This window comes from Condylura cristata, unplaced genomic scaffold, assembly GCF_000260355.1.
Source record: "Condylura cristata isolate star-nosed mole 26May11 unplaced genomic scaffold, ConCri1.0 scaffold00006, whole genome shotgun sequence".
Taxonomy (NCBI): domain Eukaryota; kingdom Metazoa; phylum Chordata; class Mammalia; order Eulipotyphla; family Talpidae; genus Condylura; species Condylura cristata.
Genome location: NW_004567107.1, coordinates 12,916,711 through 12,936,385, shown reverse-complemented (window position 1 = coordinate 12,936,385; position 19,675 = coordinate 12,916,711). Strand labels below are relative to the sequence as shown.

General features: G+C 42.1%; 1 protein-coding gene across 2 annotated transcripts in view; it reads right to left on the bottom strand.

Moving 5' to 3' along the window:
- ASTN2 (astrotactin 2) overlaps positions 1-19,675 on the bottom strand; it is a 766,181-nt gene that overhangs the window by 113,414 nt on the left and 633,092 nt on the right. For both annotated transcript variants that reach the window (XM_004677396.2, XM_012721364.1), the window contains exons 18-19: positions 18,984-19,117; positions 16,778-16,926 (exon numbers count right to left, since the gene is read on the bottom strand). In XM_004677396.2, coding sequence (XP_004677453.2) covers positions 16,778-16,926; positions 18,984-19,117 — 283 coding nt within the window. The remainder of the gene's footprint in view (positions 1-16,777; positions 16,927-18,983; positions 19,118-19,675) is intronic.

Here is a 19,675-nt window from a genome sequence, read left to right as displayed (position 1 = left end):
AAATAAATCTTTAAAAAAACAAAAAGCAGTAGAGTTATAAAACCACCCAAATCAGGCCAGTCTTGGAAAGAACCATTCTCCCCATATGTGGAGTTACTAAGAGGGCTGTGACACAGACTCAAGGTGAGACAACCTGGGGTAACTCCCGCTGGTGACTGGGCCATCCACATCACCATCTCCAGATTTGGTTTTTCAGTTGGGACAATGACATAACCTTTTAGGGCAGCAGAAAGGATTGACTATGTTAAATCCATGTCCTTCAAGGGTAGGCCAGTTAGAGGCAAGAAAAGCTGTCCTTATTAGCTTATTAGTTAAGTCCTAATGAAATCTCATAATAGCGATACGCTATGGGGTAAATCTCATTCTGTTTCCGTATCTGGAAAAATGAGTTGAAGGATATTTCACATTATAAGGCTGTTGGAAGCAACTGATGAGACAATGAAGGAAAATGATTTTACACAGGGCAAGGCATTGCCCAGAGACAGGAAGTTCTCTTTTGGAGAAGCATTCTAGCATCTCCCCTCAAAATATTCTATTCTTAAGTGACTGGACTTTCATGTCCCATGTAGACAAAAATTTGAAGGTCTTTCTTTTATTTTTGTTTTAAAATTTTATTTATTTATGCATACAGAACTGGGATACAGGCCAGAGGTGCAGGGGCAGTGAAAGGCTTCACCAGAGAGAGTGGGGAGCAGAACAGGCAGTTCAATGAAGTGCACTACTGTGAAGAGCTGTGGGCGAGACAGGAGAGGTCTGTGATGATATGTAGATCACCTCCAGGGCTGGAGATCACACTGAAGCAGCTGTGGCTAGATTGTAGTGCTGCGTCCTACCGCACTGCACCACCAGAGAGGGCCTGAAGGTCTCATTTTCATCACTGCCCTGTGAAAGGGTTACCCTATTTGTTTTTTCCTTGTCATTTAGAGTGACCTGAGGGGAAGCTGACCAGACTGTTGTCCTAGGTCCAGAACCTTACTACAAAACTGAAACTCCACCCAGAAACCTGAGTCAACTAGAGAATGAGGCACTGGGCATAAACCATGCCAAAAATATCCACCCTCTGCTTTCCAGGATCCCAAATGATACTGGTCATTGAAAACCTATCCCTCTCACCCAGAGGGAAAATCCAGTTCTTCCTAAGATGAAATTAATGCCCAGGGTTGGTGTTAAAACCCAAAAACTCTCTTCCAAAACTGTGACCTTCTGTTCAAAGACTTGCTTTTGTTTAGTTATATCTTGTAAAACACTTTAGCAGCAAATTTAGGACTTATAAAATAAGGCCAATGGACAGCCTTGGGAAGTGAAAGTCTCAGTTTATTCACAGAGTAGAGACAGTGGGGGCGGTAGCCACAGACAAGATGGTGTCTATGCCAGGGTTTCTGTGCAAAGGTTATCTCAGAACTCAAAGTTGTAATGGCCTGTAGGGTTGGGATCATGAAAAAAGTAGAGCCAGTTATAACTGCAGTAAACTCTGGAATGAGGATGGGTTAAGATCAGACACCATGTGACCGTGGATATGTTACCTAGCCTCTCAGAACTGTAGGGTCTTCATCAATAAAAGGAGATGATACGCTTTCTCCTTAATGACTTATGAATACTATCTTGCCAAAGGGCTCAATGAACGGTAGTTTTCTTCTTTGGCATCTATTTACACTAATATTTTAACTGAGAAATAGTTTATACACAGTAAAATGCACAGATCCCATGTACATAATTCAGACCTTAATGTTTTTTTTTGACAAATGCAGAATTCTCCATTTTTACATGATGGCTGACATATCAAAAAGAATTAGGCAAGACAGAAAAGGGATGATCTCTCCACAATATAGGAAACAATAACCTATAAAGAAAAAAATATTAATCAGTACTATAATTTTCTCTTTTTAAGTAGCTAAAGTGAGGTCTAGAGAATTGAGGTCTAGAGTGGGGTGGCTGAGGGAAGTTTACATAATTCTAATGTGATACAACTGATCACCATAATTAGAAAATAACTATTCAGTGATAACTATATGCCAGGAAGATAACTCTCCCCACTAAATGCTTCATTATCAGCCACACTGAAAGGCATGCAGCCACAGGTGCCTCTAAGCATGTCTTTTGCAGCAACTTGGATGGAGCTGGAAAAGATCATGCTTAGTGAGATAAGCCAGAAAGAGAAAGAAAAATACCGGATGGTTTCACTCATAGCGGGAGTATAATGGACCAGGCGAGAAAATAACAAAAATAATGAACAACCATAGACCAGAGACATTCTGTGGTGGTGGAGTGGGGAATGGGATCAAAAACGGGGCGGGGGGGGAATGCACGGGACTATGGTGGTGGCACAGGGGTGATTTGGTGATGGGAAACCCGTGGGGATTACAATTGAGATGAAAAAAAAAATGTGCAAAATGATGTAAAAATAAACTTTTTAATAAAAAAAAATAAAATAAAAAAGGTAGAAGGAATGAAAGAGTCCAGAAGGGAGGAACAGACTGCAACTGAAGAAGTATTGCACTAAAAGGGCCAAGAATACTGAATAGACAGTTAACAATAATACCACTGAATGAATGATGGACAATATGTTGACAACTTCATCCATTAGGACTATGACCTTTTTCTAATGTTTGGAATGATTGCTTGCCTAGTCCACATGCACACATTCCTGAGAAATCCAGTATCTATCTTGACATTAGCCTCTTTCCTTTTCAGATTACTTCTCAAGGTTTCTTACACAAGACTTCATAATGACTTATTTTGAGAGAAGGGAGAGTTGCATTCGTTCTCCAGAGGCCCCTTTTACCTTCTTTCCCTGTAATTCCGGCCACTGTCATGTGGTGTCACTATTGAATTGAAAACAGGAGTTCGCAATGACTCCATGCCAGGTAATGGTGGAAGAGGAGGTGTTAGACAGTTGCTCTATGAAGACCACAATGGTTCTCCAAGGGAGGACAATCCTACTGGCCAAGAAGGCCAGGCCCAAGCTCCCAAGCTTACAACTCATTAAATGACCTTTCATTTATCATTCTCAGGTCATGCCTACTGTGTCAAGGTGGCTATGTATACAGCAGCATTGGGACTGACACACAGTCAGACTTCTCCCTAATCTCATGCAGGCTTCCCCTACTTGTGTAGACAATCTTAACCTACCTAATAGGTCCTACACTTCAACAAGAAAGGAATGAGGAACTTTCACCCATTTGTTTCCAGCAGCTCCTGGATTTATAATCGGCTTCAATAGCTGCTCCCCTTGAGCTCTATCTATCAAATGTTATTAGTAGGCAGGTTTTTTCAGGCCAAAAAATGCTCCCATTAAAAACTTCCCCCAGAGTAATCAATGGTTGTCGACTAAGAGCAGTCATTCATAAGAACCTTTTCAGACAAGAAAGCTGTTTCCAACTAAATTGCTCTCTCTACATATAAAAACCACTGTCAGCTTTTTAAATAACTTCTCTTCAGAACAAGAGAAACAATAACAGTAACAGAAAAGCTACAACTCTATTAACAGTATGAATGAATCTTATATGATGCACTACAGAACCCAGATAAAACAGAACACATATTCTATGCTGTTTTATTACATAACATTTGAAAACAGGCAAACTTAATCTATGTTAATAAAAGTTAAGAGAGTGATTTACCCTTGAGGAAGGTATGATGTCTGAAAGGGAGCAGGGATGGGCTTCTGGGAGGCCAGCCATGCCCTGGGTCTTGATGTAGGTACTGATTACGAAGCTATATTTACTGTGTGAAAACTCAAGGTATACACTTGCAACTTGTTTACTTAAGTGTGTGAAAGCTACACTTCCATTGACATTTATAACATAAATAAATAATGGCATTCTCCCCCCCCCCAAAAAAAAAAAAGAGTGAAAGAAGAGGTTTAATATATGCATTTAAGATTCTAGAGGTTTGAAATCATAAAATCTTAAAGACAGAAAGTTCTCAGAGATGATATGTTTCACTTAGAGATAGAGTAACTGAGGTCTTTAGAGTCTCAACATCACACAGGGCCTCAGGGCAATGTAGGTCTCCTGCAACCCAATCCTTCAGAATGGTTTCACTCTCCAAAATGTCACCTTCCTTCTTCAAATGGTAAAGACACAATGAAGTCTGAAGATGAGCCAGACAGAAACCTTTTCTCGCATTAGTATGCCTTACATCTGGCCTCAACAGCTGGACCAAGACAGATGTGGCCACACATACGTGTTGCCCATGACACATGGGTTGCAAGAATGAGGCAGAGACAGCTCTAAAGGAACAAAAGGAGAGCTTGTGTGCCTGGAATGCATTGGGAGTGAGGATTCCAACGAGGTCATCCAGGGAGAAGCTGCCTAAACCCCAGAGAAGGCTGGGTGCGTTTACTGACATTCCAAACATCTGTGCTTTTGCAGAGGAGATAAAAGAGAATATGCTTCCCTGCCTCTAGGCATGATATATGGGCTTCCCAGGCACTGGGTGTGGGCTGCTGTTGAAGGGGCCATGCAGTGTTTGATGGATGAAGGCAGAGGAAACTTGCTAGGCCACACATTAATAAAAGTTATCAAACTGTCTTGGCTGGTGGAATAGAATGCTAATGCCACTCTCCGTGTGGATGTCAAAAGCTGAGAATGTCTGGAGAAGCTAACCTGCTTTCTATCTTTACCTTGAACTCACATGTCCAAGGGGAATCCCCCAAGGGGGATGTTCTTGTCTGCCTTCTCATCTCCACACCTTTCTTGGTACATACTCTTGCCTTTCACTGAATTTCCTCTATTCAGGTGTCTGCTGTTAAAACCCTTTCTCATCTTCCCATGCTGAGGTCACTTCATAAGGGGATTCCTTGATCACCATTTCCCCAATCAAGGGAATCTTTCCATTGTACCTTTGGGAACCTACTTATTCATGTGTAGTTTTCTACTATGTCATCTTGCAGTTGTCCATTTTTCATGTCTCACTCCCCAGGCAGAATGGTGATCGAAGCAAAAGGAAGAGTATTGCTTTCTCCATTGGTTTCCAAGAACAATGGATGCTTTCATCCAATGAGATGGATGTTTCCAGCAGCCTACCTGGCATACCTGTGTGTTCAATAGACACATTTTCTGAATGAGTAGGTAGGAGAGTCCTTAGGGTGGTCACACATCCTAGATTCTTAGTTCAGCCTCAGTTGCAGTAGACAGTTCTAATGGGAGCTCACATACACCTCAGTTGCTACAATAACTTCCGTCTCTGGCACATGCCAGGAATGTCTTTCTGCCCTTGGGCTTTCTCTGATCCCATGGAAGCTCTCAGCAAGCACAGACCAAAAGTGTGGAGAATGACAGTCTTCGAACAGCACATGTTAGGAGCCAGAGCAGACACAACCCTGCTCTGCATTCTCCAGGCAGTGATTCTGGGAATGATCTGTGTTCTTCTCATGAGGTGCCAGTGTGATGGAGCCCGTATTATCTCAGTCGTCACTTGCGCACACACCTGGCATTGGCTTTCTCTCCGTCTGGCCTCACTGTCTAAGCTTCCTCATAAATTTTTCCTATGTGCACTTACCAAGTAAACTACCTGCTTCCAGTCCTTGCTTGGGCTGTTTTTAGGTCAATCCAAATGAGAAACAGCACAACAACAAAAAGCCAGGATAAATATGTGTCCTCTATTTCAAGCTACTGACACTGCCCTATCGCCTACACCTCTGGCACACAGCTGATTGTCAATAAATGCTTCTCAGCTAGAAATGAATTTTAAAAATACAAGCCACACATATCAATTAATTGGCATGTACAGAAAAATCCTATTTGCAAACAACCTAAATTGTTAAAACAGTGGTTAACACAGGTAATTCTAGGGAAGCACACTGAGAGAGTCCAATCTCAATGTTCAAACACTTCAAATGTCAAACATTGATACTTGATTTCACTGTGTGGTTTTAGATTCAGCCAGTTGTGTCTACTCATTGGATTCCAGTTTCATCATCCCTTGTCTCCCCATGCTAGAGGCCCAGACCTCCCTTGAGATGCTCAGAGGCTGCAGACCAGCTGATCTGACCTTCCTGGAGTGTGAGTCATCAGGTACTTGATGACAGCACATCTGCACCCAACACATGAGACAGGGATACATGCAGTTCCTTGCAGTCCCTGTCCCAGGAGACGATCCAAGAGGCTGAGAGCACCCCCAAGATAATTCCCAGGTACTTCCCCAGCCAGCCACATACCCCCGACCCCACCACCGCCTCCATGTCAAAAGCAACCTGATGTTGGGTGGCCATGGAGGGCTCAAAGTGAAGGTGACAATAGGATTAAGACACCAAATGCTCTGAACAATGCAGGCAATTGGAGGCGACATTCTAGGCTGAGCAAAGTATGGACTGTAACCAGGTTGGCGAGGATGAGGATGAGAAAGAAGTGCTGTTCCTGTCCCTACATATTAAATTGTTTACCTGTATCATAAAAGTCAGTTCAGGGAAGAGAAAGAGTTTGGGTTACATTGTTCCCTTGTCCAGATCAAAGAAAATAGTTCTCCACCACAGCAGTTTTCAAAATAAAAGGGAGTTTCTTTTGGTTGCTCACTACAAGTATGGCTTCTGTCTTTTCTAACCTTTGGAAGTGGTGTGCTCCTTTCTTGCAAGTTACTCTCCCCAGAAATTAAGACTCCCCCAATGAGTGACTATTACTGGGACCTGAAAATATTAAATGAACCCCAAATCCGTATGTATTATGAGTTAACTCTTTGGCACTTGAATGGTCAGTATTGAGGACAAGAATGAGTCCAGAACTCTAGATTTGCTGCCTAGGACTGACAAAGGTATATTCGTGAACTTTAAATGACCTCAGTCAAGTCACTGCTCTTGTCCTCACGCTATGTTGAGTGAGAGGTAAGAGCTGCGTGGAGGACACAGCATAAAGGTGTATTTGTGATTTCTGTGGCTCCTTCCGAATTTCCGGTGATTCTTAAAACCTCTTTGAAATCATGGAGTGAAGACGCCCAGGGAACTGTGATATGCTGAAAAGCTCTCCTACACCACTGATGTCTGCTATGCCTGGGGCTTTGAAATGGGTCAACAATCTCCAAAGATGAGCTGGAAAGAAGCCTGACAAGTATAGATTAAAGTGCAATTACAACACGACCTAAATTGTTCTCCTATAAGCCTGTCTTCCTTGTAGGTTAATAACCAAAATCCTTTTTTCCAGAAACTCCACCCTCACCTTTTCCCAATGGGGTAGGTGAGGCCGGATCAGGGCAAGGTAATTGAGTTCTTCCCTGGGGAGTTTAGGGTCAGGGGAACATAACTCCTTGATCTCATCTCACTTGACTACAGGGATGCACCCAGAATTTCTCTCTTGGGAAGCAGCACAGGATGACTCAGTGAGAGGAAGCCAATTGCAGGAAGGTTACAAAGATTGGAGATGGGATTGGAGGGCGAATCCAACTTGGATACTCCTAAGGGCACAGGGGTGGGAACCTGCTGGGGTAGGAGTCAGGAGATCCTGCTTCTGTGCTCGCCTGACATTACTCCCCAGGAGTCCAAGGGACAGTCTTTGACTTCAGGTTCTTCATTTTTTTTTTTCCATCTGAATTAAGGAAATTAGCTTAACTGGTATGGATACTATTTTAGGAGCCTAGAAGCAGGTGACCACGTGGACTACTTCAGAAGCTCAGTTTGTTTCTGTGAAAGTGTGAAAAAACAACAGCAACTCTACTGTAGTTATCGTGAGGATTAAGTGAATTTACCACAACATTTCTACTTCCTTCATTCCATGTATTCCCTCAGTGGCTACCAGAAAGGTGTCTGCTGTAAGCCACACACTTTGCTGTGAACTAGAGAGATGCCCTTACAGCACTGAAAGTCTTGTGAGGCACAAAGCAATTATTAAAAAATGGAAGCAATTTTAATGAGACATTTTGTTATGACTAAACAGTCACTCCTCTGCCCACATCAGGGTCAAACAAACAGGCAAATGTATTCCAAGACCTGGTGACTATAAACACTCAAGGGAAGATACTTTCTGTCCCTGAGCTACGCTAGAGATGGCACCTCCAAATGACTGCAGTGCAAAGCAGGTAACACACAGTGATGTCGTGGGGGAGTGTCAGGCAGCCTGGAAGAAGAGCTAACGAGATTTACTTACAACTGAAGTGGGCAGCAGTTACTCAACTTCCTGCATAGTGCTGCCATGTGGGCTTCTGAGCCCAAGGTTGCCAGAACCTAATCTTTCTCAGCAGAAGCCAGCGATCCACATTTCCATGTAAACATCCTCCAGATTTCAAATGATGACAACTTATTCTAATATTGAAAAAAAAAAATCGGGTAATGATGAAGTCTAAGGTGTGAACCTCGGCATGGATAGCAAAGGTAGAAAGGAGAAAAGTTCATCAGCAGGGAGATGGCTAAACACATGAAAGAATGGCTCTGGGCCAGGGCATCCAGCAGGACCCTAAACACATCTGTTTTGTGACACAAGCTATGCAACCTCTGTCATCAGACACGGTACGGATGGAGGGGAATTGCTCTGAAAAATCAGACTTTCCACGCTAACTTATGTTATGACCTCCCTTTTTTGTATAATTGTAATATCAAAATATTCTGAGCAACTTTCAGCTTACAATTGGGTTGCCTCAGCCGCATAAGGCCTGCCTGCCCTGACAAGCGGGCACTGCACCAGGGTGAGAAATTCCCCTGAAGTCAAGTGACTTGACTACTGTACTGATAAATAAAAGCAAAAGGGCTGTTTTTGCAAAGTCGCTCTCACTGCCCGATGGAGGATAACCCAAATCTTATCATTCTATTATCTCACCTAGCCTTCTATTCAGCTTCTAAAGAATTACTCAAACTTCCTATTGTCTGGCCTTTAGATGTGGAAATTCATCCAGGTTGCCTGTTTTTAAATTAGTCAAGTTTTCTACCTGCTACACCTTAAAGGAGTCCACAAAAGTCTTCTAGCTAGTCTTTCAGGATTCTACTGTGTAGTCTTCAGATAAGGAAATCCACCTATGTCTCCTACTCAGAGATCTGACTTGCAAGGAATTTCCTCTTCCTGCCTCCCAGGATATCTCAGGTAGAAAAACAAAAACCCATTAAGTAGTAGACAAGGTTTAAGGTACTTCTATCTTAGTTGATCTCCACTATAGTAATATTAGTCAGAAACTTTATGCACCTATGTACCTGTTTTTAACCTTGATTGATTTTAGAATGTTATATCACAGCTAAAGGGCAATACGACCCGAAATTGTTCTTAGAAAAAAAGATGATTGTAATCTCTCAGCCCAGTTCGTGTGCTGATGTCATCCCACTGCTTGCTCCTAATGGATAAAATAAACCTCTGCTAAAGGCAGAGCAGGAAGACTTGCACCCAACTCTGACTCCCGTGTCTTCCTCGCTCCCCTTTCCCCTTTTTCTCCTTTTCTCCCCTTTTTAGGAATCTCTGCTCACCGACGCCTTCCCACCTTAGGGTCCTGCCTGTCTTGCCTCCAGACACCTCAATAGTTGGAGCTGGACTCCAACAGTTTTGGTAGCCAGACGGCAAGAGCTGAAGTGGTTACATTGGAGGCAAGAAGAGAGACGTGGCTCCCTGCTGTGGATTCTCTGCGCCTTTCCCTTTGTGGGGAATGACCGAATTTCATGAGTATAAGGCAGGGATGGATTAATGTTGACAAACTCTCTGAGTGGAGGTAGACACCCTTCGCTGGGCTGGGAAAAAGCTCCTGAGAGTAGAACAGAGAAGGTACCTGCTCTTCCCCTGGCATCAGCATTGGGCAGCAGCTACTAAGGGCAAGCCAATAGTGGGAGTAGGCAGGAAGCGAGCCCCAAAGAGCTGTCCTTTCAGTGGGGAGTTGGCAGCACTAGCTGCAAAATGCTGTTCAATGAATTGATCAGTAGCACAGAACATCAAAGAGTTGCCTTGCTTTCTCAACGTACCTTTTACCCACCCTGCTGGACTGCATTTGAAGTCATTCTGTGCTCCTGCAGCATCTGAATTATCTCACGACCTATCATGCTGTAGGGTGGTTTCTTGCTAAACTGTATCTCTGTCCTAGCAGACTACCAGCTCCATGTGGGCAGGGGATACGCCTGGTCTGCGACCATTCATACATCCCTGCAGCCCTGGGCCACCGTAAGCACTCCATTTGTACAATGAGATGCCTAAGGAGCAGCCTTGTGGGAATACAGAGAATCAAAGACATGTCCAAATACCTTCTCCCTTTGGAGGGCTTTGACTTTAGAAACCTCTCACCCAAAGAGCAGCTGGAGGGACAAAGGTCCTAATATCAGTTCCAGATGTTTGTAATCATATCAGGTTGTACCTCACCCTGGCAAGCATTTGCCTTCCCCCCGGCCCCCTGCAGTAGGGAGTGGGGCCCAGTCTCCAATGACATCATCTCCCTCAAGCCGTTCCAGGACAGACAGACAGGAGGCGGGTAATGGCCCCTCTAATGTCCCAGACAAAGACCAAGGCTCAGTCAGGACCCATGTTGCTGAGGAGCGCTGAGTCTTTTCACCAACCGCAGCAATGAGCTTGCTCCTTCACAGTCACTGCTGCTGCTGTCCTCTCAGCTGCTGGGGAGGCGGGGGCTTGCTGACCATCACCTCGAGGTGTCACCCTCACAAACTCTCTCCATCATGGCCCCCTTCACTTGCAACAGTCTTCAATCTAAGGTCAGCAATGGGGTGGTGTGTGTAGCTGTGGATTGAGGCACCTCTTTTCAGTTATAGGCTAGTTTTACTGGAAGCAGGGAGGAAGAGGAAATGGGAAAAAGTTTGGGTCAAGAGAAATGTCTTCTGGCCTTTCTGGACATCACTGCTGCCTGAGATCTAGACAAGTCAACTTGTGTCCGAGACAAGCAGCTATGGCTGACCCTGGAGAGACAAAAGGAAGAAGAAAGTGGCTGAGATGTGGCCAGAAAATGACGTGGAGTAAAAAAGACAAAATGAAGACGGGGAAAGAGACATTATGGGAAGACACCGAAAAAGAAGAAAAGAAGGATGGGGGGTGGGTGGAAAGGAAGAAAACAGAGACCTGAGTCAGAGTTGGCAGGAGGGGACACTGTTGTGGATCCACAGGGGAGTGGCCCAGCCGGCTCCCAGATGCCAAGACACAAAGGGGCACTGGCCGGCTCCAGATGTTGCTGCCTTTCCTGAGTGAGTGTGGGGGATGGTGGCAAGGGCCTGTTGTGTGTGTGGGGGCCACGGGGCCAGCTGGCCTTCCAGCTTCGAATCAAACAAGTCAAAATTGAAGTCCCACGGTGAAAGAAAAAAGCCTCTGATTTTTTAAAAGGTTAAAAAAGCAAAATCCAACAAATGACCAAAGAAATGCCGGGGAGTGTGAGGAGATGGTGACGCTGGCTGAGACCCTCCGCCTTCCTGTCGCCACACTTCTGAGGCTTATAACCTGGGAGTTGGACCCAAGGCTTAAGGTTCTCTAAACCTTAAGTGAGACTCTGCACTTTGGGAACTCTCAGAAGTGGGCATCTAGCAAAGCAGCCCACCAAGTGACGAGTCTGAAGGGCCACTTTCCTCCAAGGCCAGGGCTCTCCAGCCGCCATCTGAAGGCCTCCTGTCCCAGACACACAGCTGCACGCCATCCTCCAGTTTCCATCTGCCTCTCAGTCTATTTTTGACTGAGCAAACCACACCAGAGGATCTGTGGACTACTGGCAAGATGCTCGCACTTGTCAGAAAGAGCAGGTAAGAAACCAGAGACCTGCTTTAGCTCCAACTCTACCACTGACTCATCACCTGTGCAACCTCAACACAGGTCTTTCCCTTCCTCGGCCCTTTTCTCTGCATGTGAGGCAGGGGATTCAGATTCATTACATCTGCTGGGCCTCAGCCCCCGTCTCCCTCTCACCCCAGGTTTACCCCTGCCCAAGAGGCAAAGCCCATGCCAGCTGTTCTGCTGAGGCCACGCAGGAGGACCAGACGTCTGTTTTCAATACTGATGACAGATGAGCGTGCAGGGCATGCAGCCACCCCCCAAACAAGCCCCATTTCTGCTCAAAACAACTGAAAGTAACAGCAGACTACTTAGGGCTGGCTTCTCCAGGAGAGTTCCAGAAACGACAGCGCAATGGCCCCTCTGAAGAAAACAGACAAGGCACCAAACCCATGGGTGGGGGACAGAGGAAGGAGCCAGGCAGGGAGAATGAGCATTTCAACAGTTAGTTCAAAAGGGTGTCAAACATGTGGCGGCCATAAAGTGTGTGTGTGTGTGTGTGTGTGGATGTGCATGTACTTGTGCATGAGAAAGGGAGAATGTGTGTATGTGTGTCTGTCTGTGCACAGGCACACGTGAGCTTGTGAATAAATAAACAATTCCAGCACTGGATTTGGCTGCAGGCTAAAATTGAGGGAGATCAAAGGAGAAAGCCTGCATTTCCCTATTCTGGCCTCACCTGGCCAATTGTGTGAGTAATCTTAACTCTCTATCCAAAACAAGTCTTAAACTTGATTTTGTTGTTTTCTTCCTAACATGTTATTTTTCTTTTAGTTTTTTTCAAAATATATGACAATGTGTGAGAGCTATTAAAATTTGCTAGTAGCTATTATGCCCAAGCACTGTGCTATATTTAACCCTCCAAATAGTTTGTGAAGTTAGTATCATCTTCTCCATTCTACAGATAGGGTGACTGAGACCTAAAGAAGTTGTTGATGGCCCTAGATGTCTCAGTAAGAAGTGGTGGAAACTAAGCCAGCCCGGTTTTCTAAAGCCTATTCTCCGTCAATTAAGCATATACCCTCCCAAACAAAATTCCACCAGTTAGATAAAGGTTGCAAAATTGGGTCAAATTTACTTTCTGGAGGGTTGATCTGGTGATGTGACATGGAGGCAAACAAATGAAGTTTACACTCTGCATTTACCTTGCAAACATCTTAGAAGACCTATTGTGTACTCAGCAAGGCTCTGAATGAGAGAAGACTTCATGAGATAATGCATCACTCAAGGAGTTAATGTCAAGTGGAAATGGTAAAGACTTGTGTATACCTGTGCATACACAATTCAACTCCGCAAATGCTGTATACCAGGCACTCTAAGAAGATCCCAAATTATAAAAACACAAGGGTCATTGTTTCTTTAAAGACAACTGCAAAATTTAAAAACACCAAAACACTCAAAAATTGGGCACTGGAGAGAACACAAGTCAAATCACACAAAGAAAGTTTAGATGAACCAGTAATAATAAAATCAGATATGTCAGTAAATTCTGAATGGCAGAAGGAAAAAGAGGCAGTAATACTAGGTGGGGTGACCCCAGACCATGTAGTAAAGGCATGCACATTTTACCTCTAGGCAATATACAAACTCTTGGGTCAGAGCTCTGGTTCCTAGACAATCAGGAGGAAGAACCTGGATTTCCATATATCACTTAGATATAGAAGTGGAGTGGGTTGGTTTAGCTTAATGCTAACAAATTAAAAAAAAAATACATAGACCAATTTTTCAAGCAACTAGAAACCAGATTTAAAAAAAAGAGATGGAGATCTTCAAAGACAGGGACCTTAATTGAGAAGACAGCATACTAAAACTGGGGAAATCAAGATCACTAGACTTCATAGGACATAGTAATGGAGACCAGCAAGCTGGTTAGTGGGAGGATGAAAACAATTCTGGGGGGTGTGCTTAATAGTCAGTGTTTGAGAGGAATAAATCGAACAATATTCAGGCACAAATACAGTGCTTGTTTCTACCCGCCATACTGGAAAATCTCACAGTTCATGGATCATTGTGTAGCACACATGGAAGGGACCTGCCTCAGCAGTAAAGAATAATTAGACTAGACTAAACATTGTTCTAATTCCACTTAACAAGTTTTTAAAAGAATCTAAAGAATCCAAATGCATCCAAGAAACTTTCTGTGCCCCAGAATAGAATTCAAAAATATTTACAAGAATACAAAAATATCCAGCACCCAACAAAGCAAAAAATCAATGTCTGGCATTCAATAAAAAAGCACCTGGCATGTAAGAAAGTGGAAAATGCAACCAGAACGAGGAAAGAAATCAACCCATTTAAAGTGATCCAGGACTGATATAAAGTTTAGAATTAGCGAACAAGGACATTAAAATCACTACCAACACTCTATTCCATATGTTTACAAGTTATGGCATGGAATATTTTAGTGAAACCCAAACTGAACTTATAAAATAGAAAATTACAATGTTCCAAAAAGAAAAAAAACTCACTGGATGGGATTAACAGTTGGTTAAATTTTGCAGAAGTGCAGAAACACAAAGTATTTTTAAACAGCATCAGTGAGCTGAAGGATAACCTCAAGTGACCATATGTGCATGTAGTTGGAGTCATCAAAGGAGAAAGAGGATGGGAAAAGAGAAAATGTAAGTAATTGCTCCGGCAATTCTAAATGCAATGCAACTATAAATTCAGAGATTTAATAAGTACAATAAACCTCACGTACAATAAGCAATGAAAATACTGAAAACCAGTAATAAATGAGAAAATCTTAGCAGAAGTCAGAGAACAAAAGGGCATGTATACATAGGGAACAAACACAGGAATAATGGCAGATTTCCCTTGGGAAGCAATGCAAAAAGAAGACCAAGGAATAGCATTTTTTTAATTATTAACAGAAAAGTCTGAGTTCAGAATTCCATACCCAGCAATGATAGCTTACTGCAAAACAAATTCAGTATGAGTAGACATGAAATACAAGAAACAATAATAGATATTTTCAGGCAGAGGGACAGTGAAACCAGATAAAAATGTGAATGTATGTGAAAGAATGAAGTGCACCAAAATTGTAACTACATGGGTAATTACATAAAATTATTTATTTAAATATCTTTAAAAGATAATTTAACATTTAATGAAAAATAATAATGACTTGTGGGATTTATATGTATATGAAAAACATGTATGGTGATACAGTATAAAAATTTGGAAGAGGTAAATAAAAGTCCATTATCTTACAGTTCTTATCCTCTATACAAAGTGGTATAATAGTATTTGTTATGTTATATACTATTAGTATGTAGTATGATATTATGTTTTGTTACAGGGTGTATTCAATGAAAAATTACCTGGCATGCAAAGAAGTATGATAATGCAACCTATAATGAGGCGAGAAATCAAACCTTTTGTGTAAAAACAGTCATGGTCTTGATACCAAGGTCAATGGGATGAAGCCAGATGACCTAATCATTAGTACAGGATGACTGTAATGCCAATAAAGCAAATTTAAAATTTCCATGGATTTGGTAATATGAGAGGTGTCTAATTATCCCACGGGTCTGTTTCATTCTAGTGACAATGACAGCAATGTAGTGCAGTAGATTTAGGAATAAATAGGAGATAGCCATAAGAAGAGAACTGACAGATTTCTCTTTCAAAAAACAGTTTTCAAAGAAGATAGGTCATAGGTCATATCTAGTGAAGAAAGAAGGGCCAAAGGGACATACTCAATCCATAAAATCTTAGAAAAGCTCAGAAAGCAAACAAACAAACAAACAAAAAAAACAGGACAATAGAAAAAAAATAGAACTGTGATCAAATTAAACCTAATCACAATAATATCATGCTTAATATAAACTATAAAATTAATTTAAAGGTACCAATGTCAAATTGGATAAAAAGTAAAAAGGACCCAACTACTTGATTTCTGGAAGAAACACACTTTAAATATAAAAGTGCAAATAGTATAAAAGTGAAAGAATGGAAAATTGTACACTATTCTAGTATTAATATAAGAACATTTATGCAGTTTTACTATTATCAGACTGAGAAGATCTAAGAACAAAAAATATCACAAACACAGAAATGACCATTTCATTTTGATAAAGGGATCATACATTAAGACTATATTGCAATTCTAAATGTTTATGCACTTAATAACAGAGCTTCAAAATACCTGAAGTAAACACTGATAGGGCCACAAGAAAGAAATTCTTTAATAATCAGCTATTTCAATACCACTCTCTTAGTCATTGCTATAAGACAGAAAATCAGAATTTAGTATACTTGATAATAAGCACAATTTGCCCTAATTGATATTTCTAGAACTTCTTATCCATAAGAATATACATTCTTTTTCAAGTGGACAATCAACACAGTGAAAGGTCCATCTCTGGGACATAAAACCACCCTTGACAAACTTAAAATAATTAAGGCCATAAAAAGTATGTTCTCTGATAAAGTGAAATAAAATTAAAAATCACTAGTGAAACGATATCTGGAAAGAAAAAAACAAAACAAAACAAAACAAAAAGTAATTAGGACCTAGGTAACATTCTTCTAAATAATCCATGTGCCAAAGGAGGAAGTAACTGGGAGGTTACAAAGCATTCAAGGTCACCAAAATGAAAAGGCAATTGACCAAAATCATGAAAAAGTAGTTAAAAAATTTTGCATATGCCCTATCAGTAAATCCAGCTACCACCTTATATATCCAGGAAATAAGCAGGAACAAATAAACCCAACATAAGCCAAAACAAAGCGAGGCATAACAAAAATATCAGAATAGAAGTCAATGACCTTGACACTAGGTAAAGCCAAAGAACAAAAGCTGTTTCTTAGAAAAATAAATTTCTAAACTCTAGCTAAAACCATCAAGAATCATCAGAAAAAAGAAGAGAGAGAGAGATATAAGACAAATGGCCAATATTAAAAATTAAGAGTTCACATCATCATAAATTCCAGAACAGATCATGACATGATATATTATTATTTGTTTTTTGCTGGTAAACTGTCTAACTTACCCAAAATGGACAAACACCTTGATTCACACAAGCTACCAAAACAATCATTCAAGATAAGAAAATTCCAATTTACTTCCATCACAGTATCCTAACAAAATAGGAAGCCGTGGATTTGCCACTTACCTGTGTAGAGGTCCGTATCTGTGTATTCATCTACTTTCTTGTACTGAAGAATATAGTCCGAGACCTTGGTCCCGATAGCTGGCTGAACATCCAGCCACTCCAAGGAAACCACGGTGCTGGAGGGCTCCACTGTTGGAGACAGCCGAAGCCTAAGGAGATGGTTGTTTGCCAGTCAGTAAAGGGGCCCCGGAAGAGTTTGCATGGGTCAAGATTAAAAGTACAGGAATCAGGGCCCTCCCCAATGGCATAATGACTTAAAGCACAGCACTATGAGAAGCTGTCTGTGGCCAGTGTACCATGAGTTCGATTCCCAGACAGGGAGCTGATCCAGATGGCTCAGCAGACCTGGTGTGACCCACCCATTGCTCCTCTCAGCAGTATGTTTCAGTAGATATGTCTGTTCTGCTCCCCACTCTGTCACTAGTGAATCCTCTCACCCTCTGCATCTTTGGTCTGTACCCCAGTTCTTGTATGCATAAATAAATCAATCTTAAAAAAAAAAATACAGTATTCAATCTGAGCTCAGATTCTGATTCAACTACCACCAACCCCTTGTATGAATGAACTGAGGTAGTTATTTCAACTTTTTCAGCCTGTGTTTTCTTGTCCATAAAACAAGAATAAGAAGAGTAATGGTTCAGGATCAACATGAGATCCAGCAGATTAATCCAATCACATAATATATGCTTGCAGAAAGCTGACTAGCTTCCATGTACTTCAACTATATTCTCAATGATGCTTGATTGTAGCTTACATAATTGACAATGGTTCCAAACCCAGTAGCATTGAAGCTTCCTGCCATTGCCTTCAATCCCCAACTATCAGTCAACTCTCTAATATCTGTAAATAGTACTCACATACAAAGGGCAAAATTATTTTATAAAGCCAAAAAATAATAGAATGATTGAAGTTTAGTAGTGAAAAGGTCTTGAAGAATGATCAAATTTTGTCCCATCATTTCACAGATAAGTACAGTCCAGAAAAGGAAATGATTTGCATTTTGCACAAGATCACACAGTAAGCTGAGGACACAATCATAATGGTTACTTTGCTGGCCCCTGCCGAAGTTTCTCTCATTCTACTATACCACACTCTTAAAAATAAGGAAAAAAAATTAGTACATTTTAAAGTTTATTTATGCATACAAGAATTGGGGTATAGACCAGAGGCTTAGGAGTGATTCACCAGAGACTGAGTGGGGAACAGAAAAGGCAGACGGATGAAGTATACTGCTGAGGGGACCAGTGGTGAGGCAGGAAAGGTCTTCTGCACCATGTGGGTCAGCTCCCTGTCCAGGAATGGAACTCAGGCCACAGTGGCTGGTGATAGCTTCATAGCCCTGCACCACCAGAAAGGCCCAATAAACACACTCTGTGGAGGACCATCTTACCATGGGAGTCTCCTCATCCCAAGAAGGATGCTATTGAACTCCAGTTCCCCAGTATTTGTTCCTGTTCAGCTCTCAGCCCACATTAAGAACCTTCCTGGACTTCTTGCAATACTGAGTCCCCAGCCTCACAACTGATTTACAGTACCCCCACCACTTTCAGACACACTGTTCTTTTTCTGGAACACAATGGCTGTCACTCATTCCGGCTGACTCTCATTCCAGTTCAGCCTCTGCTTGGACCCTTCCCTCACTATCTTCTACACCCCTCCAACTACAGCATTCCAATAGTATTCTTTCCATTAGCACCTCTGTTTCATATTTTCATTATTTACATTGTTAATAGCATTATATTTTCCTGTGTTTGTTATTACATCTCTTTTCCCAACTATCAGATCCCTATGTGCAGACTGTGCTTATCTTGTTGAACAACTGATGAGCTTTCTCCAACCCTTCCCATTGTCTGACACATGTCAGACACCTAGAATTACTGGTTTAATGAATGAATACAATGAATGTATAAATATAGAAAAGATCCTATCCCTTCTCTACCTCAATGGACAACTGCTAGTCAGTGCCCAGCAAACCTTTGTTAAATGGATAGTAATGGGACCAAGTGGCATTGTTAAATATCAGTGTGCAATCTGACACACATTTCTGTGCTGCCAAAGTCCCCTGCTTTCTCAAAAAAGGAGGAGGACTCAACAGTTCAGGATTCTGCTCATGCACCCTGAGGACAGAAGCCAGAAATGGCCTGGGCTGGGAAAAGGAGCATCATGGAAAGGGATGGCGAAAGGAAGAGGGACCATACATACGTACACCGGCTGCGGTAGGGGGCTGCAGTTGGGGAGCCCACTGGCATCAAAGGCGCTGAGGTCACACCTGCACCAGTCATCAATAACATCCCCTTTCCCTGAGCACCAGTAGGAGCTCATCAGTGCACTCTTGAAGGCCTGGAATAAAGGAGGACAGAAGAGACAATGATGACAATGGTGGAGAGGCTGAGAATGAAAGTGACAGTAGCCATGATGGCAGCAGACCACAAATTCTGAACAGCCCTCCTCAGCATGGTGATGCTGAAACCCCTAGCACTCTACCATTACATTCACTCATTCTGAAATGTCCCCTGTGTAGCAAGCCAGATCAATGAGAAGCTACCGTGGGTCCAGCACTCCACCTATATTAAATCATTTCATCTTCACAACCCCGTTAAATAGGCATCATTATAAATAATCGTTATTTCCCATTCTACAACTTAGAAAGAAAGATGTCAAAAAGCAGGCAAGTAACTTGCTTGAGGTTTATTGTTAGGGAATGACAGAGCTAGAATATAACCCAGGTGAGGCTAGCTCCATACCCAATTGTCCTAAACATCTTTGTATATTACTTCTTGTAGAAATCTAATCATCTCAACACACTGCTTAGAAACCTTCAGAGACTCCCCAGGGCCTCAAGAGAGTATTCACTCCTTGCTCAAGAGTAGGCCATCTCCCCTGTCTCATCTTCCATGG